This window comes from Terrapene carolina, unplaced genomic scaffold, assembly GCF_002925995.2.
Source record: "Terrapene carolina triunguis isolate 2854851 unplaced genomic scaffold, T_m_triunguis-2.0 Scaffold131, whole genome shotgun sequence".
NCBI classification, from domain to species: Eukaryota; Metazoa; Chordata; order Testudines; family Emydidae; genus Terrapene; species Terrapene triunguis.
The window spans coordinates 27,936,582-27,962,099 of NW_020664482.1; the positions used below are offsets into that span (position 1 = coordinate 27,936,582).

Here is a 25,518-nt window from a genome sequence, read left to right on the forward strand (position 1 = left end):
ATTTCCATTACTTGCATCTGAAGAAGTGAGGTTCTTACCCACGAAAGCTTATGCTCCCAATACTTCTGTTAGTCTTAAAGGTGCCACAGGACCCGCTGTTACTTTTTACAGATTCAGACTAACACGGCTACCCCTCTGATACAGTCTCTAGGTAGGTAATTCTTCTAATTGGTTGAGTCCACTCCTGTATCTGGCTACCAGCTTGCAAGCTAAGCCGCCATTACTTTTTTTGTTAAATGCTTATTTCATGTAGATCTCTTAATGCTACAAAACAGCCATTCAGTTTCTCTGTGGCTCCACTGTGAATAACTAATTTTCTGCTGGGCCCAAATCTACTCTGTGCATTTCAGGCCACCCCTTTCCTTAGGGGGAATTCTTTAACAGCCAAGTTTTTCAAAAAAGAATTCTTTAAAGTAATAATTTTAACTGGAAGTGTTTTTTGGATACACTGATGATCAGCTTGACAGATATGTGCATATTTAATATTTCTCATTCCAAATAAAAATAAAGAACTACACAATTTGGAAGAACTCAGTATTTTAAATTTAAAAATAGAAAGCATCTCCCCTCATATGGTAATAGTACACATTAGGGAATTTCGGCTGGGTAATTATCAGCATTTTAAAGTATCACAAAAATTCTTTTTGGTTCATTTTCATTGCAGAAATGTATTTTATAAGAAATTTACTTCAGTGAATTGCTGCTGGTGTCACAAGTTGGTTATTTTCCAGTTGAAGTTAAATAAAAAGCTATTTTAAATAAGTATGATTCTTCTTACAGATGATTTTTGTAGAGGTCAGCGTGGAGTAACAAATTGGCTTTTTCACTTCTTGAAACCTGAATTCAAATCCTGATTTGGCAGTTTCATTATTATCCCTGTCATTTACCTAAATTACACAGCCACCTCACAATATTGTAGGATGATAGTTTCTAGCAAGCAACAGTGCAAGTCTGAATTAACAAATATCATATTTAAACCAAAACAATTCCAAAGATTTTTTTTTACAAATGTTATAAACAAAAAACACTTCACCCATCACTGAAATGCAGCCTTCTATATGGTGAAATCATTATTAAGCACAACAATACAATACATACTTTAGGTGAGAAGGTGAAGAATGCTGTAATCAAAACAGCTAGTGAGAATATAGGTAGGTAAAATGTAATTACCATGGATGGTTGAGCTTATTTTGCCTAATTCTGAAAGTCCTGGAATTATAGGTTTGGAAGTTCCTTGCAAATTCCTGGGTCCATATTCTTCTTAGAAAAGATCGGAAAAAAGGAACAATGAAAGGGCAGAAAGGAAAAAACCTTTAGGAAAATATGGGATGAAAAATAGAGTAGAGAATGGATTACAAATTATTAGAATCTTTAATTACATAGTCACATTGTATTTTCCACAGGACCCCTGCCTCAGTCCGTGCACGTATGCATATGGGTTCCCAGACACTATTTACTACATATTAACCAAGTTCTGTACTGCAGTGGATTATTAATTTCTTGATGGGCATTTTTATGGCACTCTTCACTGTAGTATCTGTATGCTTCACAGACATTAATAAGTTTATCTTCACAACACCCTTGTGTGGTAAGGTGGTATTATTATCCCAGTTTTATAGGAAGTGAACTCAGGCACAGAGAGATTAAGGTTAAAATTGTCAAAAGTGTCCATTAATTTTGGATGCCCAGCTTGAGATGCCTAGGGCTTGATTTTGCAGAGTATTTTACATTTTTATAGACCTATTTAAAGCACAGCGTCTATTGACTTCAGTTGCAGCTGTGAGTGCTCAGCACTTCTGCAAATCTGACTCCAGGCATCTGAGCCCCCATAAAATTAGTGGTCATCTATGAAAAATATGGTTTGTGACTTGCTCAGCCTCTCTTAGGACCTCTGTGACTGAGGCAGAGATGGAATTCTTTTCTCGAAGGTGACTCTGACATTTTGGGGATTCACCCAGATTACTAAGAGGTTGTGTCATCACCTGTCCTGTAACCCTGGGAGTTTCTGTGCTGTGCATTTTTGGCTCAGATCCCTGACACCAGTAGCCTGCTTACAGCACAATGACTTCACCCTGGCTTCCACCAGCGTGGTTATTCCTTGCAGGGTGACACCAACAGTTCTTCCAGCCTTGAGTTGCCCCCAAATCATCTCCCCTGCAGTGCTCAGTTCCTCTCACTATAGCTCCTTATCAATTTTGCTGCTCCTTTAAAGAGACAGTACGCAGCACTGGTCCAGCCTGTTAATTTGGTTGAGGATTTTATCCTTCAGTTTGAAACACTGCACTTCTTCTTCGTATGGCTGATGTGGATGTAGAGCAACAACTGTAATTTTATATTTAGATGGTTAAGCCAGACAGTTGCATCAGGAGTAGAGGAGCATAATGCTGTGATGCCTCTTTCATATTTGGGAATCAGCCATTGAGTCATTATATGCTCCATGGTCTGTTCTGGGTGACCACAGTCGCACACTGGAGAGTTTTTAATTTTCCATTTGTGCATCCAGTACCCACATCAAGTAACACTGCACTGAGATGGCTGTATAATAAAACAAGGTAAAATTTATTAATAAAGAACAGATATTTAAGTGATACCAAGTAGAAGGAATTGAGATAGAAATGGTTACAAACAAACCAAAGTAAAATTACGATTCTAAAACAAAAACCTAGCTTAACAAACTAGAGCACTTTGTTCAACATAGATTTCTCATGACAATTGTTCTTCCAACATGGCTGGTCAGTTCTTAGCCAGGGTCCAATACAGACCTTAAAGTGCTTGGTTTCTTTGTCTCTTCAGGTGAAGGATACCAAAATGGCTTTTTCTCTCTGCTCAGATCTTCAAAGTTTTATCTTTGTTCTCAAAGACAAGAAGCCCTCCTGAGGCCTCAGCTTGCTATTTTTACGAGAGAGCTGATGCCAGGTTAATTTTTGCAGTCTCCTCCCCCAATAGTTACGTGGCTGCCTTCCCCACTCACTAATTTGATGGCTTTAACTTTTATGTAAATGTAATTCTATTGTGTCTGCTCAATTTACATAGGAGACACATTCAAGCAGGCAGGACCACATTCCTTTGTCTAGGGCAGAGTGACTTAAGTCCTACCTGCCCAAACGCGTTTTAAGAACATATTTCCAGCTCATATTTATAACTTTTCATATATATCATCCATCCATACACACACAATAATATTAACAGTCCAGTGTGTTACTCAGTTCATATGTGATACCCTGCATGACACCTTGTAGATACAGATTATGACAACAGTGAGTTGGAGTACACTCAGCTGGTCAGGCCTGTTGAGGCTCAGTGCTAGACACCAGAGAGCCCTCGGCATTGGGGTGCTCTCAGGGCCACAGTGATATTAAACTGTATTAACCATGAGACCATCCTTTCTCTTCCTTCAGTCCCCATCTCCTTCCCTAAAGGCCTTTCAAATTCTGCACCAAATGAGACAAGGGTCCTACAGACAACAGCCTTCTTCACAACACAGCCTTGATTCATCCCTGGAGCAGGTCCATGTTGTGCACTGAATGAGGCAGGGGTTGTGGGAAAAATAGTATGTGCTTATGTAATTAAAATATTGTATCATAATGCACATTCACAAGGAAGCTGAACAAGACTCACAGACTTTAAGGACAGAAGGGAACCTCATGATTATTTAGTCTGAGTTATTGAAGTCCTCAAATTATGGTTTAAAGACTTCAAGGGTCAATAGGCACCTTAATTCTGGTATTTCCTAACTTTTGAGTACTTGACTTTACAACCTTAATGTTCTTCTAACGTACTACTTTTAAAAGACATTTCCTACACTTTTAAAAAACAAACAAACTGAAAAAGAAATGTTCTCATATAGAGCCATATTGATACCTGGAGTTGGAGCCTTTAGATCCACAGCATAGATATCTACCACTTGAGATAATGGAGTAACTGTAGTAAGCCCTGTGGGTTTTTTTCCTTCTAAATGATCTTCAGCAAGAGAGACTTTTTAATTGATGTGCTTTTTTATTAATATAAACCTGTTTTTGTGGTATTTTAATACCCTGACATGTGTAAGGGGAAGAGTATTTTAAAAATATATATACCATATAATCCCATTTTGCTAGCTTTTTCTTAGCAAAGGTATTCCTCATAGGCTTGCAATTGGAGAATGGCATGGTAGTAATTAACTAGCTAGCACTGTGAAGAAGCTGTCTCTAATTTTTTGATCAATTTTTTAAAATGGCATTTGCAATTCCCATTTTAGGAATTATGCATCTAACTGGAGTTCTTCTCATGCAAACACATTTTTCTTCTATAAGCCCAATTTTGTTGACAACTAAGTTGTCAACAACCTGAAGCCATACTTTACGTTGTCAATAAAATTACACCATTGTCTGCTGATTTGGGGCAAAGAGCCAGTCATTTTCTGCCTCTCCCCATGACAGTTACTTCACTGCAAACTTCACTTTCCCAAAGGTTATGGGTCTGTTACAGGAGTGGCCGGGTGAGGTTCTGTGGCCTGCAATGTGCAGGCAGGAGGTCAGACTAGATGATCATGATGGTTCCTTCTGGCCTTAAAATCTATGAGTCTATGAGGGTGGGACCAGGTACCAAAACTGGGACCAGGGAGAGCCTCTCTCTCCTATGCTGAGTGACGAATTCTCTGGCTAGTACTCTGGCAGCATGGAGGAGGAGACTGTCTGATTTCAATAAACTAAGGGGAAACGCTAGACTGGGAAATGAGTAGATTGGAACAAGTTGTCTGGTGAGACTGGGAATGAAAATGGGATGGGGAACTAGTCAGGGGGAGTGGAGACTGGGAACTGGTGGGGGTGGGGAGGATGTGACTTGTTGATTGGTGGGGACTGGAACTTGAAGCCTGTGAGGGAAATGACAGAGGGGGTTAGAAACACTGAAACTGGATGAGAGTTGGCACTGGGTAGGCAAGGAGAATGCGAGTGGGATCAGGAACCAGGGATGGGGAAGAGACAGAACTAGGACAAGGACAGGTTGGGGGGATGGGGCACAAGGAATCAAGCTTGGGGAGGACAGGCAGAAGAGACTGTGACCAGAACAGTAAATTATCCTTCAGAACCTGAAATGGAACCATTAGGAAAGGGATAGATATTATGACATTTTCTATCTTATTATCACTATATAAATCCATGGTACACCCACACCTTGGATGCAGTTCTGGTTGTCCCATCTCAAAAAAGATATATTAGAATTGGAAAAGGTATAGAGAAAGGCAACAAAAGTTATTAAGGGTAGGGAACAGCTTCCATATGAGGATAGATTAAAAAGACTGGGACTTTTCAGCTTGGAAAAGAGATGACTAAGGGGGGATCTGAAAGAGGTCTATAAAATCTTGAATGGTGTGAAGAAAGTGAATAAGGAAGTGTTATTTACCCTTCACATTACAGAAGAAATCGGGGTCACACAATGAAATTCATATGCAGCAGGTTTAAAACAAACAAAAGGAAGTACTTCTTCACACAACATACAGTCACCTTGTGGAACTTGTTGCCAGGGGATGTTGTGAAGGTCACAACTATAACAGCTTTCAAAAAAGAATTTGATAAGTTGTTGGAGGATAGGTCCATCAATGGCTATTAGCCAAGATGTTCAGGGATGCAACCCCATGCTCTGGGTGTCCTTAGTCTCAGACTGCCAGAAGCTGAGAGTGGACAACAGGGGATGGATCATTTGATGATTGCCTGTTCTGTTCATTCCCTCTGAAGCACCTGGCATTGGCTGCTGTTGGAAGACAGGATACTAGGCTAGATGGACCATTGGTCTGACCCAGTATGGCCATTCTTATATAAATGGAAATCAAAATTCTTGAGTCCTACCATTCTTCTATGGGCAACTTGTGGGCTTCGTCCTCATCTGTTGCTGGTCCACACAGGAGGATGACAACCTACTATGTTAGCAGTTACTCAGTTAGCTCAGTGTCCGAGGTTTGTGTGGTGGATCCAACCCTGCTGATGACTCGTGGGTGTCAATATGCTACATGATATTTTTTCCAGTTTTGATATTTAAAAAAACAAACATGGGAAACGATATATACAAAAGCTACATTGAAAGAACATTTTTAAGGTTGCAAAGTCAAGCACCCAAAAGTTAGGAAATAGCAGAATTAAGGTTACTTATGCAACCTTAATTTGTCACCCTTGTGTATATACATTATGATTTCCAGAGCAATGTAAGAAGTCCTTAGTGTGAATAAGGGCATCATAGAAGTTTATATTTTGTTTGTTTATGTTTATATCTATCTATCTCAAGTCCCAAATTAATAGTTGGGAGAAAACCAGACTTTCTGAAAGATTCATCAAGCCTGTTTTTTCATTTTTATTGGATCTGAAATCTCTCAATCCACACCAGAGGCCCCCAACAATCCATCCAGCAAAGTCAGGGAACACTATGAAGAAGAAAAAAAACAAGCCTAACAGAAACATGTTCTATGGGATTTTAGGCTCTACTGGAGGGGATGACTTACAGATCTAAATGCTAGTTTTGGAGCATTTTGTTTTCTTGGAGCACAGGTTCAAAGCTATGGAGGATTTGCTCATTTCTGCATTCCTCAAAGGTTAATAAACTGAGCTCCAAGCTGTTTACAGTAGATTTTTCAGGCAAAATCTCAACTACAAAGTACTGTCTGCTCTCTGTAGACATTAATGAGCCCAGGATGCATTTTGAAAGAACAGGGATTTGTACCAGTGTCATATGAATATTCCCTTCCTGTTACTGCTGTGAAGAGTCCTGCATTCTATAAGGATGTGATGCTGCTTCCATTAAAAAGCATAACAAAACTTCTATTAACTATAATAATGCAGGACTGGGTGCCCTCTGTATGAAATTTATAAAGTGTTTTAAGATTAATGTTTTTCTGTATAAATGTAAAATATTATTGCAGTACACTCAATTTTGGGTTACTGAGTCAATATGGCTGCTTTAAACCTTGCTTACAGTAGAAACATTTTACAAAGAATTTCCACCATTGTTCACACTTCTTCAACTCCAGCAGTATTAGCAAGAGTTACAGTGAGATCTACAAAACAAGCAAGGTCTGGGGGAAAAAGGATGATTGATGATTCAATTTCTCAACTATCATATTTCATTAACACTATATTTTGGCATGGGATATATAGGTATTAATTGTAAGAATTTTTTAAAGATATATTTCTATTTTAACTAGGCTTCTTCATTATGGAATGTGCTTTATGTGGGAACATCTCAGTGGTAAAGCAGTAATAAAGTCAATGAAGACAGATGGCCTGTTACATCTAGAGCAAGGTCCAGCTATTCTGACTAATTCTACCTGTGAATGTCAGTTTAACTAGGTGCTTTCTATTGGGTTTACAACATGTTAACAGAAGGTTTCTCAGCAGTTCTGGAGTCCTTAAAAAAAGAAGTGCCTGAACACAGGGCAGTCAGAAGCCCTGGGATGGAGGGAGGGGGCGGGGGGGGGGGCTCCTGCGGGAGGCCCATGGGAGCAAGGAGTGAGAGAGTGAGCAAGGAGTGCAGAGACCACTTCTTCCTTGCCTTCTCCCTAACTGTGTCTGGCTCCTGCTTCCCGCACAGGACAGAAAGGAGCCACCTGGCCCAGGACCAGCAGAAGTACTGGAACACCATTGTGGCTCGTTAAAAAAGCGCCAGCACGGAATTTCAGTGTGTTATGGTATGATTCAAGCACTGTGTCTAAGAGACCAAAAATGTTGCAGTCATATACAAACTTTCAAATGGAGCTACACTCAGAGCCAAAGGTAGATTATTCTGCCTTTAGCAGATAGTGGAAAGAAAATTCTCTCTGAAAACCTTTTGTTTATCTCTGGCACACCTTAGGATCCATGTATCAGAGGGGTAGCCGTGTTAGTCTGAATCTGTAAAAAGCAACAGAACCCTCCGTTGCTTCTTAGGAACCATGTTACAAACAGGAAATTTGGAGGCTTGGGATAAACACATTTCAGTATAGTTTAAAATTGAATGTAGAAGTTCAATTCTTCCTCTTTACAAAACTTGATTTAAAGTAATGCAGAGCAACCCCTAAAGTAGTATCGCCTTAAATTGTCCTTTACAAACAATATATTTCTAAGTCTCAGTGTCATCTTACACAGAAGAGTAAATAGTCCTTTGAGGATCTTCCTATCAGAGAGAGCAGCCAAGAGCTGAACTGAACTATGTGTTCACTGCATAGCAGGACAGGCAAGCACTGACAGTCTGCATATCAAGGACAGGGTATTTCATGAAAAATGTTTATAGTACTGCAAAGGGTGATTTGAAGTGCCGTCTTTTAAGTGGAACACATTTGATTTCTACAATACATGCCCTGGACAAAAGAAAGAAAATTACTACAAAAGAGGCTGGTTTTTTTCAGTGTTCTAGTCAAAACTTTCTCCCCAATGGAAAAATACAATTGCACCTATCATATTCTACATACCAAAGTATGTAAAAAAAGAAAAGCTAAATAAAAAGATGTCTTTTATGGCTTTACTAAGTGAAAGCCCGTGTTGTCATATGAGTGTAATTAGTAAAGTGTATAAGCTGAAAATGGCTGTGAACTTAAACATTGGACAGTAACAGACCATGAATCCCAGAGATTATTGAACCTGGTGATGTTCTAAACAAAAAGAGCTCTCAACCATGCTTGTAGCTGTTTCTATCACGGACTCAACAGACATTTTAGGCTTCAGAGTGACACACACAGTGACAAGTATCAGGGGGTAGCCGTGTTAGTCTGTATCCACAAAAACAACAAGGAGTCCAGTGTTCACCTTAAAGACTAACAGATTTATTTGGGCATAAGCTTTCGTGGGTAAAAACCCTCACTTCTTCAGATGCACACACAGTGACAATCCTAGAATCTTATTATGTAGATAAATAGGTGCCATGCATTACTATACACAAGCTTATAAAAATAGGTTGTCATGATAAAAATGTTGTCCTTTGTAGTTTAATTTTATTCACATTTGTCTTATTATTTCTGAAGTAAAATTTTAAAAATTCTCTTTGTCTTCGCATATTATGATAATAGTTTACAAAAACGGATGCAAGCTCATTTTTCTATTGTGGAGACAAGGGATCAAAACTTTTTATAATACAGCCTCATTTCAGTTTTGGAGGGTTCATGCATGTAACTCCTCAAGCACAGAGAAGAGCCTGTATTCTTTTTTTTTATTCCCAGACTCACCAAGTTAAAAAGAATTGCATATATCAAAAGATACATTCTTGTTCTACCTAGCTACACAATTAGTCCAAATTTGTGCAGTTTTTGTAGCAAGAACAGTATATGCAAGATATAAAAAAGTCAAACAAATTACCTCTGACTCACATGGAATTGATTAAATCTAGGTGATAGGTATGGAAATGTAGAGGTGCAGCAGGCATGTGCATAATGTCTGATGTTTGTATTTGGGAGTTTGACATGCAAATTTATTCAAATTCTGGAAGAGCAATTTTTTTTAAAGACACAGATCCATGAAAATAAAGAGAGGACAATAACAAGATTTTGTGATGCTTTACTTAATGTCAGGCAAACATTGGAATAATAAAAACAGTATCTACTAACTTTTAAATTTGCAAGACTGAATAACTTGTACCTAAGAGTTTCAAAAGAATTGGCTGAGGAACTCTTTGAACTATTGATGCTGATTTTTAATAAATCTTGGCATGCTGGAGAAGTTCCAGAGGTCTGGATATAAGCAAACATTGTGACAATATTTTTTAAGAAAAAGCATAAATAGGATGATCAGGGTAATTATAAGCTGATTAGTCTGACTTTGATGCTGGGAAAAATCGTGGAATGACTGATACAGGATTCTATCATAAAGAATTAAAGGATGGTAACATAATTAATGTGAATCAACAGTCAACAAATCCAGGCTAGAAATAAGGCACACATTTTAATAGTGAAAGTAATTTTACTTTTGGAACAGCGTACTTAGGGATGTGATGGATTTCCATCACTGAAAGTCTTTTAAATCAAGACTGGATGTCCGTCTGTAAGATGTACTTTAGCTCAACAAGAAGTTATGGGTTTGATGCAGAAACTACTGGGTTATATGTATGGTTTATGTTTTGCAGGAGGTTAGCCTAGATGATCAGAATGGTATATTCTGGCCTTTAAGTCTGAGAGTCTGTGGACATAGTTCTATGGGAAGTAGGTCTTGTCAAACAGACTTTACAGTATATCATTTTTGATGAGATTACAATTTTGGTTGATAATGGTGTGTTTCAGTCTATTATGTGTTGATATACCAGTAATATACTGAGACTTCGGTAAGGCATGTGACTTTAAACAGCCTGATGTTCTGATTAAAAAAATTAGCAGTGTACAAAATCAATGTAGCACTTACTAAATAGATTAAAAACTGTCTAACTGATATAAAAATAAAATTGTTAATGGAGAATCATCATAGGGTTTCTAGTTGGGTCTCACTGGAATCTGTTCTTGGCCCAATGATATTAATGATCTTTATCAAAGATCAGAGAGGAAATAATAAAATCTTTGCTGGTAAGGTTTGCAGATAACACAAATATTAGTAAGGTGGTAAATAATAATGACAGGTCAGTTATATAGAATGTTATGGATTGATGATAAACTGGGTTCATTCAAACAACATGCATTTAATATAGCCAAATTTACAGTCCAACATCTAGGAACAAAGAATGTGGGTCACACATACAGGATGGGGGACTGTATCAATAGGCTTGCTTATTGAGCAGGGCATCTCACTGGGAGCACATGACACCAGTGCTCTGGGATCTGCACTGGCAGCCCATTGGTCTCCGGCAGAGGTGATCCCGTGGGGGGCACGTGCCCTTCATATTCATTGCTTGGTTTGTACTGAGCATGCTCAGTAACGCTGCTGAAGCCAGCTGCCCTCACTCTGCCCCACCACTATCAGCAGGCACGGGTCATTTCTGGTCTCTGGATGGAGTTTAGGATGTTGGTTTGTGACCTATAAATTGCTAAATGACACGTAACTGGCCTTGCTGCTAGACTGCCTCTCTCCTCAGGCCATACTGCTCAGCCACGGTCAGGAGGGGCACTTGAGCTGGATCTTCCTAGTTATCAAAGAGAGGGGCAGATGGTAGGGAGCTTTCTGGGAGAGCTCTGAGACTCTGAAAATTGCTCACCCATTGTTGGGAAATGGCCGAGGGTATATTTTTTAGATGATGAAATGGATAGGTGGCTGGCTGGCTGTATTCCTGTGGAACTGATTTCATTTAATTGAATATACTATATAATTAATTATGTTAAGACACCTAGAGTCTTGGATAGGCATCTTGACTAAATCTAAATGAACAAAAAAAAAATCCTAGAAAGCAGTGACTCTTAAGAGGACTTAGGGGTCACAGTGAATAAGCAACTGGACATGAGCTCCCCATGTGATGATGTGGCTAAGAGAGCTAATGTGAACTTTGTAAGTAGAAACAGGAGAATATTGAGTAGAAGTATGGTGAAGTTATTACCTTTTTATATGGCATTGGTCTTTAAATCCTTATTTCATGTCTTTCTTAAAAATATGCTTTAGTTGAACCTGATCAACCTTATAGGCTTGATGTAGAAATTAATGGGTAAAATTCTGTGTGTTATGCAAATGGTCAGCTTAGAATAGATGATCATAATGGTCCTTTCTGGTCTTAACATCTATAAATCTTTGTAGAAAATGTCAGTTTCCATTAATTATATCAAGACTAAGCTTGGCTTTTAAGTTTCAAATGAGTGATGTCCAGTAAAAATACATGATGCTATTCATAAAGAAAAAAGAAAAAAAGAGGAAATAAAATTGACCTTATTGCCTAAGAAATACAAGAGTATTAGAAGTCGATAGGTTGACTTGTCTGCTCTTGTTCCTAATAGCTATCTGTCTAGCTGCCATTTGTGAGGTGGTGTACTGCCCTTCCAGGTTTCAGCCACAGAAATCATATGGACTTGAAGTATTCCATCCCAAACTTTTCTCAAGGAAAAAAATGCAAAACATTATAATTATATCTATGTGACGTGACGTGAAAGATTGTCTTCATTACAATGCCTTAAGCTCAACAGCCTGCTGAACTTCTCTTGGAAGAGCAATGGGAGGTCAGAGGCACAAACTTCAGAGCCTAGAGGAAGGTGTCTTGTCCAAATAGGTGGAGAGAGTATATCTTTATCTTTTTAAACACTTTCTTTCTTATTTTTCTTTCTACTCTTACTGACAGAAGGAAGCACTAAGCATTGGACCTAATATGTTTTAGTTGCATTTTGTTCTTTAAAAGATCTTTTAAATATAGAACCCCAGAAATAGGGAGACTTGGCTGTAAACCAGAACCCAGAGTTCCTGGTGTCTGTGGGTACATCTCCATGGGGATAAAAGCCACACGGTACCGCCATAGCTGGCCTGGGTCAGCTGAATTGGGCTTGTGGGGCTTGGGCTGCGGGGCTAAAAATTACTCTGTAGATGTTTGGGCTCAGGCTCACAGAGTTCCAGAGTTCGGGCTGCAGCCCAAACGTGAACATCCACATAGCACTTTTTCAGCCCTGGAGCCAAAGCCCAGTGAGCCCAAGTCACCTGACCTAGGCCAGCTGTGGGTTTTTTATCTCCGTGTAGACACACCTTGTTTGTACAGCTAACCCAGGCAGTGCTAAACCATCCACCATGGAACTTGCAGTATCATAGCAGTTTTTCTTGGGTACATCAGTGGTCCGCAACGTCTGCTAATAAGGATAGCGGTCTCAGAATCACTTTTTGGAGCCCACCAAATTTTGTCATGTTCTAACAGTATGTTGCAACATGTTGACATTTATGCTGTGATGTTCCAAGAGAAGAATTGGTCTCAGTGAGAATTGATCCTGAAGCAGAATTCCAAACACCAGAGCATTCTTTCTACTTTTTCTTTGTCAGTAGCCAAGCAGAGGAGTTGACAGTCTATCACAAACGTGAAACGGAAATAGTGTTTCTGTGAATCACAGTATTTTGCAGTACCAAATCCATATATATTTAACCCAGTTAAATTAACAGATTTCCTTCATTAATAAAGAAAGTTTAATACAACAGAATATCATCCTTTTTGTGGTGTTCATTTGTAGTTTGAGAGTGAATCCCCAGTTCCTGATCTGACAATCTTTACTACATTGAGTAGTCCTTACTAATGAGATTAGTTCTGTTGGAGTCAATAGGACTACATAAGAGAATAAGAATAAGGGCTTGCCATAGTGGATCTTGGATAGCAAAGCAACTATAATTCTTAGTCTTCCTAAGCAGGACATTCAATAGAAAAATTGCAGTGTCAGGACCCTAGCATTGAACCCAGGTCTCTCAGATAGTATCTTTAGCCATTGTGCCATGGCAATACATCAAACTGCTGCCCCAACCAACAGCCTTAGTGCTAAAGGCCTACAGGCCCACAGCAGCCAGGCACCCGATTGGATGGACAGGCAGTACTCTCATTGGGTGCCTGGGCTATATAAACCTCCCAACAGGAAGAGGAAGCTGTCTGAGTGACAGACCATTGCCTGCTGATTGCTGCTTAGACCACCTTGTCATGCTTCTCTGCCTGAGCCAACCTGGCTGCCTTGCTGTTTAAAAGAAAAATGCTGCCATGTTGCCTGACCTTGACTCCCCAACTCACTGACCCAGCCCCTTGGATTGGATCTTCTGGCTGCTGATCCCTGCGAGAATGATGACAATTGCCCCAGACTGCCTCCAATACAGATTGACCTGTTGGCTACCCAATTACTCACGCACCCTTGACTACGGCTCTGGACTGCCCCCTAGCCCGCCTTGGCCACTGGGCATTACAAGAAGTTTGCAAACTGCATCAGTTGGCAACAGTTCGGCTGCTGTCAATATAGTTTCCTTCCCTAAAAGTGTAATTTGTGATTAATATTTTATGCAAGCAGAACGTCTTTGACAAAAGTATCAAATTCATGATTGACATCTTAGTAAACTATGAACTGTTTTTGTTTTGTTTTGTTTTTAAAGCAAGTAAAATATCCTAGGTACTTTAGAATGATTTTGCAATATTTATGGAGAAAATTGATGTCCCCCCTCCCCTTATGTCATAATGTTGGTAATGTATAGAGTGGAATAGAATGGTTTTCTAGATTGATTTTCATACTCTGAAAGAACTTTATGAAGCAATAATTTTGTTAATGGCAATGCAATAGTAATGTAATACACCCAATATGGCAGCTATATATTATGCATTCATCAATAACTTAAAAAATCCTTGAAAACTGTAACCTATTTATTGGGACTGGAGAGAGGGAATATTGGCTAGAAGGACACACAGGTTATCCCTTTTCAAAAAATGTGAATACATCTAGTTGAAAATTATCCATCTAAGTGTTTATCAATGGAAATTTGGGGTTTGACTAAATTAAATACTTTGGCCAAAAAAACCCAAAATATTTTGATTTGGGTGTGCTGCTGCAGTGCCTCATGGGGCTTGTCCTCAGTTGTCTCATATTCTCTATGGGCCAGGTTTCCCAGACCGACACAATCTCCTATGATGCACATTGGCCATGTGACTCCCATGATGCACTGCTTCCCCTCACTAAGAGAGAAGACCATTGTTCATCCTGAGAGATGTAGTCCCAACAGGGAGCCCAGCCTATAGGGAAGATCAGGGGTGAGGGGGAGGCATGAGGCACCCAGACTTACAACTCTTATGAGGCAGCGCAACAACATATTGGAATAAAATTTCTTGCTAAAGCATTCAGATTTTTATTTATTTGTTTGTTTATTTAAACCAGCAAGTCTAAATTTTCCATGGGGGTAGGAGGGACATTTTTGACCTCCTCTGATTGTGAGGCTTTTAACTTTACTTGGACAGCAGAAGGGACTTCAGAATCCTTCAAAAGAGGATGATTTAACAGCACATTTCTACCTTGTCAGCTTTAAGATGAAAGCTCAAGTCTTGGGGTGGTACGTGACACTTTTATTAAGAGGCAAGAGTGCTAGCTGCTGAACCTTCCTGACACACCAGGCTTTATCTAGTTTTATTTTTTACGGAATCAATAGACCTCCGGAGTATGGGCTATTTAAGTTTAAAGCCTCTATTTCTGCGCTTTACCTGGGTTCTGACAACTTTAGTTCTTTTTTGAGATTAGTAAAGTAACAAACTACTGTGTGTTTCAGATGCCAAAATGAGTCCAGCTTCTCCTATCATGTTAGTTGTTAAATCCTGTCAAAAAGATTTCTTATCCGTTGATGCTGGAATTAATGGAGGTGCATTCAAAGGGAACATGTATTTTTATATTGACTCTTAATATGTTTTTGTTTTAATTTTGTTTTGTAAATTGTATTCAACCACAGTTTGCTCTAATGCCATTGACTTTAATCCAGAACAAGCGTTCTTCCAACATCATTTGTTTGTTGCAATATTAAAGAGAGCTAGTTTTTTTTGTAGCAGTAACTACTCACAGATACTAATTATTCCTTCTCTTGCCATTTCTTTAGGGGATGTATATCAAGTCAACATATGATGGGCTGCATGTAATCACTGGGACTACTGAAAATGTAAGATGCTTTATTCCAATGAGACCTGTTTATTACACCTACAGTTAGCAAGAGACATGTATACACGGTATATTTCATATTATGAAGATTTGTTTTAAATCAAGCCACTGTTTATTAATGCTTTAATTTTTTGAGTATCTTCATTATTATGTAAAAAAATATATACAGCAGATGCTGCTTAATAGCAATCCTGATATTAACAACTTCTAGTTAATAGCAATGTTTTGCTGGGTGCCAGTCCTGTCCCATTGACTTTAATGTTAGTAGGATTTGGATATTGGCAACAGGCATGCCACTTATTGACAGCTTCCCTGGCTGGAGCCCCACACACCTGTCTGCAGCTGGGAGGGGAGTCTTTGGCGAGGGGGCAGCAGCAGGAAGGAGACTGCAGCCCAGCTGCCAAGGCTTTCCATGGGGAGCAGGGGCACTGGGGGCCTGCAGGGTACCTCTCCTGGTGCTCTCCGGGTTGTGCCCTGTCCTGGCACCATCTCAGCGCTTCCTTCCTTGGCTGCAGCCCCACAAAGCCCCAATGTTGCGGAGCTGCAACCAGGGCAGGAAGCGCTAGGATGTGCTGAGCACTATCCGTAGACAGGTTTGGAGGGCTGCAGCCTGGGAAGGCACCTCAAATAATAGCAACTGTTTTCTGAGAACCAACAGGCTGCTAATAAGCAGAATCCACTGTATTTCTTCCATAAAAGAAGTACATCCATAGTATCTATTTACTGATTTTAAAACCATTAACATTAAAACAAAATCCCGCCCATTGGCCCCACCACACTTCCCTAATGAGCTTGTGTACACAATTTTCCACTAGCAAATGTTTGCTTTTATAGGCGATAATTTTTTCTCACATGATGTTCATTGTTGTCATTAATCTTATATAATTTCTGTCATGTCAAAATGTCAGTCTTCTAAATCATGACTAAAGAGATCTTCTGCCTGTTCTGGATCAATTTCTATGCATAATCAAGGGCAATTGCTATCCATTTTTAAAGACTTTGTTATCCCATGTGTTGACAGAAAATCATGTAGTAAATATAAGTCAGACTCGGTAATTTCTGATTCTGTATTTTATAGACTTTATCAAGCTTGGCTAGAAATGCCTCTTAGGTAATTTCTTAATATGTCCAAATACTATAACTGTCCAAGCACTGATCATCACACACCTGGATTACTGTAATCACCTCCTCTTGCCTTAATGTCTGCATTCTTCCCCCCTTCAAGTCCATTCAACAGGCTGTTAAAATCATTTTCTTAATCCATCATTCTGACTGTCATCCCATCTCTCTTTCACTACATCAAAAACAATTTTTTGTCCCAACTTACAAAGCCCTCCACAACTTAGCTCTCCCCTTCCTATCCTACCTTTTATATTATCATAAGATTGACTCCTGCCTTCAGTTCATTAATGGTGTCAGCCTCAATTATCCACTTCTCCAGTTCTCTTACAAGCACCTTCACATTTTCTCCCATGCTGCTCCTTACAAATGAGAAACTCCCAGTCAAAATCGATAAAGCTGGCACCTAAGCCTCCTTCAAGTCCCTCCTCTAAACCTGCTTCTTCCGTAGTGCATCAGGAATGGCTTGGCAGGTGGAGAGTTGTGATTGTTGCTGCTGATTGTCTGAGAATCATTGCACACATCCTGCTTTTTTAACCCTTTCTCTCCTGCTCCACAACCTGACCCACTGTTTGTCATCTCCACCTATTATGTGTTGTCCTTTGGATTGTAAACTCTTTGAGGCAGGGACTTTCCACATGCTTGTACAGCCCATAGCACAGTAGGGCCCTAACCAAAAACCTAGACGATATGGCATTAGAAAGGTTAAAATATTAATGATATATGAAACATATTCTACTTAGTAAACCTTCATTATATTCAGAGCATTAGCTAAAACAGAGTGGAGTGGATCACAAACTTTTCATATTAATATTTAGTACATTTCATACATTGTCCATTAGTTAATTTTCCCAGTGAATCTCTCCTGTGAGTGTTGTGTAAGTTGGCTATTTTTATATAGAGACTTCATGCTAAGAATTTGGCATGTGTCTTACTCTATATTTAGTAGTGATGTACTGTAGTCTAGTATTAATGTATATGTTTTATTATATCATAATTATTTCTACACTTAGTAGAGGTATACTGTAGACTAGGGTTGCCAACTCTGACTGAAGCTATTCTGGGAGATTTTTTCCCCAACATGACATAATGCAATTTTCTTAAAATATCCTATTAAAATCTCCTGGATTGCTTTCAATAGTTACCAGGAGATTGATGCCAATTCCGGGAGATTCCAAGCCAATCCTGGAGGATTGGCAACCCTATTGTAGACTGGTACTTTCCAGACTACTGAGAAAAGATAAATGAGTATCTCTCTCTTTCACAACTAAGATGAGGCACAAATATATCTTTTCCTGGTCTTTAAGAAGGCCAACTGTAATATGGAGCAGTCACAGGGTGACACTGGCCCTTTAAGAAGGAGCAGCACCAGAGTACCTGTGCCTAGTCAGCTGACCCCAATTAGGTTTAAAAGCGGGCATCTGGGCCATAGGAAGACCCAGTGAGAGAGAGAGACTGTCACCTGGTGAGTGAGAACTAGGAAGTTGCAGGGTATAGAAGCAGCAGGACTTCTAGAATTTTCTGGGAGGGCAGGCAGTGAGTGCCTGGGAGGTACTGCAGAAAGCAGGAGCAGCCTAAGAGGCAAGCCAGTGAGAACCTGAGAGGAACTGTTCATTAAATGGTATCCGGGGAGAAAAGCCTTGGGTGATGGTGCTCAGAGAACAGGGCACAGAAGCAGGCCCAACTGCCAGAGACCCTGGAAAGGGTAGGCAGTGAGAGCCTGAGAGATAAAAGGGGGGGGGGGAAGTCCCCTGGGGACTGTAGCCCAGGATGAGTTGAAAAACTGTTTTTGTTTGCTTTGCCTGTGTTTGAGAAATAAAACTCCCCAGAAGAAACTGTGGGCATGCCAGTGGATGCATTGCCAGCTGGGGAGAAGCCCTGCCTTTTTACAGGCAGTTTATTTGTGAATGTATAGTATTAGGTATGCTCTGATCCACCTAATACCTGTTTAGTTGTTGCCTCAGATGCAACAGGAAAGTTTTGCATGTACATTCAGTGTCCATGAATGATGCTGAAAAGTGCCACGCACCTTCAACTACCAGAATTGGGTAGAACAGACATTCATAACATTACAGAGTGAAAGATGAGTGCAGTTGCTGTTTGGCAGCTCTTAATATACTACACCGGTGCTATTTATGTACTAAAATTGCAATGCAATGGTGAATAATTTTAGTTAAATGTTCGTTTGCTTCCTTGTGTAATCAGAACGGATTGTAAAAATGTGCTAGAACTAGTCTTAGCCAAACTAATCTAATCTAAAGTTTAACCGGCTTTATTAACAATGGCAGAAAAATGACCATTGTAGACTTTTGGAGGAGTTATCAGGCAAATGTGTACACCTTTCACTCTGTCATGCTACATTTGTTAGGATTGACTCATAGAAACTGTATCTCAAACTCTTTACATAATTAGGTAATAAAAGAAATCTAATAATAAAAGTGTGTGTGTGGTGTAGATAATTGAAGCAAACAGACATGTGCCCAGAGGAAAATTTGACAGGCATAGGCAATAGTGGAAGATACATTTAAAGAAGAGATTTGAAAAGTGGTCAGTGATGCACAGATATAGAAGGAGGTCTGAAGTGGTAGGCACTGCTGAGGAGAAAACTATCACGCTAACAGTGGAGAGATTGTGGGAAAAGGCAAACTGAGACAGGGGCTATATGAGAAGGGAGAGTTGGAAAGGAATAGGAAAATAAAAATCTATGGGGAAAAAATAAATACAAGGCAAGGCAATTTTGAACTCAATACAAAAATAGATGGTTAGCTAGTACACTTGTTTGAAGGTGGAAGTGGGAATTCCCACTCTTTGGTATATGTGAGAAAGTGGCCTGCAGAATTCTATACATTCTGGAGTTTAAAGAGCTGAGGCCTGTGGAGGGCACTGAGGAGCATGTTACATTATCAAGAAGAAAGGAAATGAAGGCATGAACTGGGATTGCAGCAGGGAGGGAATCAGGTCAGTTGTGTACCCAGGCAATGTTGTGAAAGTATTGAGGCATATTTACAGATAGAGGAGAAAGTTCAAGGTAAAGTAGAATACTAAACTGGTTGATGTTTAGATTAGGGTTGGTAAAGCATAAAAAGGGTGAGACTTGGTGTATGTGTCTGTGTAGGAGAGAGGTAGAGAGAGTAGATGGCATTTGTTTTGCTCCTTTTTCCTGAGAGAAGTATTTCTGTTTTTGAGATGAAGCCATAGTTTCTTTGCCATAGACAAGCAGAAAAGGTGTATAAGAATGAATTATTTAAGGCATTTAAATATATGTAAGTTGAAAGCTATCCATGTACTCAAGGTAGTTAAAGTTTGAAGATCATGATAAGATGACTTAGGGAGAAGGTAGACTGAGAAGTGCAGTCGTGTGAAAACTGAAATTTATGGGACTCTAAAAATCTTTATACAGTTTATGGAGTCACCACTGAAGACTGATAAAGAGTGTATGAAAGGAATGGAACTATTCAGGAGGGATGCAGAAGATGTTATAACAAAGTAGGATGATTCTGAATTGAATGATGGAAATGAATTCCTCACATTTGCCATGGGAAAGGCTGTGATAAGATGGCAATTGTATTGGTGGAGAAAATTGTTGTTTAATTGCTTACAGAAAGTTCCAAGGAAATTTTATCTGCAGTAAGCTGTGTGTAGTTCCTTTATGAAGTGAACCATTCCTGATAAAATTGGATTAGGTGAGGTGAAGCAAATATTGAAGTTATGCCTTACTAGTGCTCAGACTGGAAAAATAAAAATGCTGCTAATAATTAGCTGAAGACAGTAGGGCAAAGGCCAGAGTGGCATGCTGTCCCATACCAGTAATTCTACCCAGCATTGGTTAATTTTTAATGTGACATTAAGTAATGGATTGTCAGAGAAATCCACAAGAGCAAAGAAAATTGTAGTTTAAAGATTAAATTGTCACTGTTTACCTGTAACAGCACTCTGTGTACTGTGCACCTATACCAGCCTCCCCCATTACCGCAGCATAGAGGGTGTGTCAGGAGGATAGTTCTTAGTTGATGCATGGTCCCTTAGGAAGCAGAGCCAGCTGTTGTCTCAAAGCTGCATGAGAGCTGAGGTCAGGGCAGCTTGAGAATCAGGCAGCTATAACCAGCTTCTTCCCCAGCCAGGTGCCCTTGGCAAAGGGAAGAAACTGGCTCCTAAAATAGGGAGGAATTATTTAGAGTGGATGAAAGGAATAGAACAAGTAATTAATACAACGAAAATGAGCAAAGGAAACCTTTGACAGTGTGTCAGGAAAATTTTCCTAATGGTGTGAGATTTAGTCTAACATTGGATAATCTCCCAAGGGAAGTGGTGAAAGCCTCATTGCTTGAGTCATTTAAAACTGGACTGAACAAAACTGTAGGAAATTACTGTACTGTGCACTAGTAGGGAGATAGACCATATGAACTAACTGGACTTCTCCATCTCTATTTTCTATTACTCTGTATTTTATGGATTAATTGTATATTGCTGTTTAATTGCTTGGACCTAAAAATGCATAATTAAGCTAAATCCAAAGACTCTGAGTTTTATGACAACTAACATTAGACTAGATTTTAGAGCTAAAATATAGGGTGTAGGGAAATCATACTAAGCTTAAATGATCCCTGTCATTTTGGAATTTTTTAAAGAAAAGTCTTTTCTATTTAAAATACATTTGTTAATGTAAAATTAGCAACTATCTAACAAAAAAAAAAGGCTAAAGAGAAAATTCCTCTGTAAGCAGCTTGTTGTTTGTGATATAATCAGTGGGGGGAAGGTGGAGGAAAGTAGTGGGGGAAGAGATAGTAATGAAGTTTTCAAATCCTGCTCCTTGTTTCAGCTCTTCTCTCATGATAGTAGAGTAACCTGCTTCAGAACCTTACACTTCACTAGTTAATGATTTTTCATTAAAATAAGTTTTATATTCTCTCTCTCTCACTCACACACACACACACACACACACACACACACACACACACAAAATATTAGTGCACCTTGGCTGAAAAAAGGCAAATTTCAGAGGCCTTGCAGCAGCTCAGTTTCCATTGTTGGAAATATATTGATATCATAGAGCCTATATGGTGTAATTTATTCATACAGTGTTCTAATCTACACTGTATGTATGAATCCTATATGCAGTGTTGTTATAGCAATATTGGACCCAGAATATTAGAGAGACAAGGTGGTTGAGGTAATAATTTTTTATTAGACCAATTTCTGCTGGTGAGAGAGACAATCTTTTGAGTTTACATAGAGCAACCTGAAGAAGAGCTCTGTGTAAGCTCGAAAGCTTGTCTCTATCAACAACAGAAGTTGGTCCAATAAAAGATATTACCTCACCTATCTTTTCTCTCCATATGAATCCTGTAATTCTTAAACTAAGAAAGACCAAACAGCACACTAGCAATTCTGAATCTAACTCAGGCTAATGGGAGTACTGCCAACAGTATACTTCATAATAATAATAATTAATGATGAATAACTTTTAATTTATTTATTACTTGTCAAGTTCCAAAAATTGTACCTGGCACCTCACAAAACAAAGATTTGGGCCCTACCTTGAAGAGCATACAGTCTAATTTGACATGATACAAGAAGTGGGGGTCATCCACAGACAAGGGAGAAGGCAAATGTGACAGTAAGATCACATGGTGACTCAGGAGGTGATTTGTTTTGATGTTTTAATTATATTTTTCCCCCCTACACTTCATAGAGGGGAGACAGCAGAGTTAGTCTTTAGGAGTGATTTAAATAAGGCTTGTCAAGCAGAACATAAGAATGGCCGTACCAGGTCAGACCAAAGGTCCATCCAGCCCAGTATCCTGTCTACCGACAGTGGCCAATGCCAGGTGCCCCAGAGGGAGTGAACCTAACAGGTAATGATCAATTGATCTTTCTCCTGCCGTCCATTACCATCCTCTGACAAACAGAGGCTAGGGACACCATTCCTTACCCATCCTGGCTAATAGCCATTAATGGACTTAACCTCCATGAATTTATCCAGTTCTCTTTTAAACCCTGTTATAGTCCTAGCCTTCACAACCTCCTCAGGCAAGGAGTTCCACAGGTTGACTGTGTGCACTGTGTGAAGAAGAACTTCCTTTTATTTGTTTTAAACCTGCTGCCCATTAATTTCATTTGGTGGCCCCTAGTTCTTATATTATCGGAACAAGTAAATAACTTTTCCTTATTCACTTTCTCCACATCACTCATGATTTTATATACCTCTATCGTATCCCCCCTTAGTCTCCTCTTTTCCAAGCTGAAAAGTCCTAGCCTCTTTAATCTCTCCTCATATGGGACCCATTCCAATCCCCTAATCATTTTAGTTGTCCTTCTCTGAACCTTTTCTACTGCCAGTATATCTTTTTTGAGCTGAGGAGACCACATCTGTATGCAGTATTCAAGATGTGGGCGTACCATCGATTTATATAAGGGCAATAAGATATTCTCTGTCTTATTCTCTATCCCCTTTTTAATGATTCCTAACATCCTGTTTGCTTTTTTGACTGCCGTTGCACACTGCGTGGACGTCTTCAGAGAACTATCCACTATGACTCCAAAATCTTTTTCCTGATTAGTTGTAGCTAAATTAGCCCCCATCATATTGTATGTATAGTTGGGGTTATTTTTCCCAATGTGCATTACTTTACATTTATCCACATTAAATTTCATTTGCCATTTTGTTGCCCAATCACTTAGTTTTGTGAGACCTTTTTGAAGTTCTTCACAGTCTCCTTTGGTCTTAACTATCTTGAGCAGTTTAGTATCATCTGCAAACTTTGCCACCTCACTTTTTACCCCTTTCTCCAGATCATTTATGAATAAGTTGAATAGGACTGGTCCTAGGACTGACCCTTGGGGAACACCACTAGTCACCCCTCTCCATTCTGAAAATTTACTATCTATTCCTACCCTTTGTTCCCTGTCTTTTAACCAGTTCTCAATCCATGAAAGGATCTTCCCTCTTATCCCATGACAGCTTAATTTACGTAAGAGTCTTTGGTGAGGGACATTGTCAAAGGCTTTCTGGAAATCTAAATACACTATGTGCTCTGGATCCCCCTTGTCCACATGTTGACCCCTTCAAAGAACTCTAATAGATTAGTAAGACATGATTTCCCTTTACAGAAACCATGTTGACTTTTGCCCAACAATTTATGTTCTTCTATGTGTCTGACAATTTTATTCTTTACGATTGTTTCAACTAATTTGCCCAGTACTGACGTTAGACTTACCGGTCTGTAATTACCAGGATCACCTCTAGAGCCCTTTTTAAATATTGGCGTTACATTAGCTATCTTCCAGTCATTGGGTACAGAAACCGATTTAAAGGACAGGTTACAAACCATAGTTAGTAGTTCCGCAATTTCGCATTTGAATTTCTTCAGAACTCTTGGGTTAATGCCATCTGGTCCCAGTGACGTGTTACTGTTAAATTTATCAATTAATTCCAAAACCTCCTCTAGTGACACCTCAATCTGTGACAATTCCTCAGATTTGTCACCTACAAAGGCCAGCTCAGGTTTGGGAATCTCCCTAACATCCTCAGCCTTGAAGACTGAAGCAAAGAATTCATTTAGTTTCTCTGCAATGACTTTATCGTCTTTAAGTGCTCCTTTTGTATCTCGATCGTCCAGGGGCCCCTGCTTCTGATGTACTTAAAACATACTTTATTACCTTTTGAGTTTTTGGCTAGCTATTCTTCAAACTCCTTTTTGGCTTTTCTTATTACATTTTTACACTTAATTTGGCAGTGTTTTATGCTCCTTTCTATTTACCTCACTAGGATTTGACTTCCACTTTTTAAAAGATGCCTTTTTATCTCCCACTGCTTCTTTTACATTGTTTTTAAGCCCCAGTGGCTCTTTTTTAGTTCTCTTACTGTGTTTTTTAATTTGGGGAATACATTTAAGTTGGGCCTCTATTATGGTGTCTTTGAAAAGTGTCCATGCAGCTTGCAGGGATTTCACTCTAGTCACTGTACCTTTTAATTTCTGTTTAACTAACCCCCTCATTTTTGCATAGTTCCCCTTGCTGAAGTTAAATGCTACAGTGTTGGGCTGTTGAGGTGTTCTTCCCACCACAGGAATGTTAAAAGTTATTATATTATGGTCACTATTTCCAAGCAGTCCCGTTATAGTTACCTCTTGGACCAGATCCTGCGCTCCACTCAGGACTAAATCAAGAATTGCCTCTCCCCTTGTGGGTTCCTGTACCAGCTGCTCCAAGAAGCAGTCATTTAAAGTATTGAGAAATTTTTTCGCTGCATTTCATCCTGAGGTGACATGTTCCCAGTCAATAAGGGGAGAATTGAAATCCCCCACTATTGAGTTCTTTATTTTGATAGCCTCTCTAATCTCCCTTAGCATTTCATCATCACTATCACTGTCCTGGTCAGGTGGTCAATAATAGATCCCTAGTGTTATATTCTTATTAGAGCATGAAATTACTATCCATAGAGATTCTATGGAACATGTGGATTCACTTAAGATTTTTACTTCATTTGATTCTACATTTTCTTTCACATATAGTGCCACTTTCCTACCCCCGCACGACCTGTTCTGTCCTTCTGATATATTTTGTACCCCAGAATGTTTGTGTCCCATTAATTTTCCTCACTCCACCAGGTTTCTGTGATGCCTATTATATCAATATCCTCCTTGAACACGAGGCACTCTAGTTCACCCATCTTATTATTTAGACTTCTAGCATTTGTGTACAAGCACTTTTAAAAACTTGTTACTGTTTATTTGTCTGCCCTTTTCTGATGTGTCAGATTCTTTTTTATGTGAACGTTTCTTGTCTGATCTGGCCCCTACTTTATCCTCTTCCATCCTCACCTCCTGACTAAAACCTAGAGAATCTCTATCAATAGACTCTCCTCTAAGAGAAGTCTCTGTCCGACTGCTGCAGAGGAGCACGTGATTGGCTTTGAGTAG

The 25,518-nt window shown here is 39.3% G+C and overlaps 1 protein-coding gene across 4 annotated transcripts in view; it reads left to right on the plus strand.

Annotated features, from left to right (window-relative positions):
* LOC112103386 (connector enhancer of kinase suppressor of ras 2-like) overlaps positions 1–25,518 on the plus strand; it is a 526,129-nt gene that overhangs the window by 252,458 nt on the left and 248,153 nt on the right. For all 4 annotated transcript variants that reach the window (XM_026652993.1, XM_026652992.1, XM_026652995.1 and 1 more), the window contains exon 7: positions 15,420–15,479. In XM_026652993.1, the coding sequence (XP_026508778.1) occupies positions 15,420–15,479 (60 nt within the window). The remainder of the gene's footprint in view (positions 1–15,419; positions 15,480–25,518) is intronic.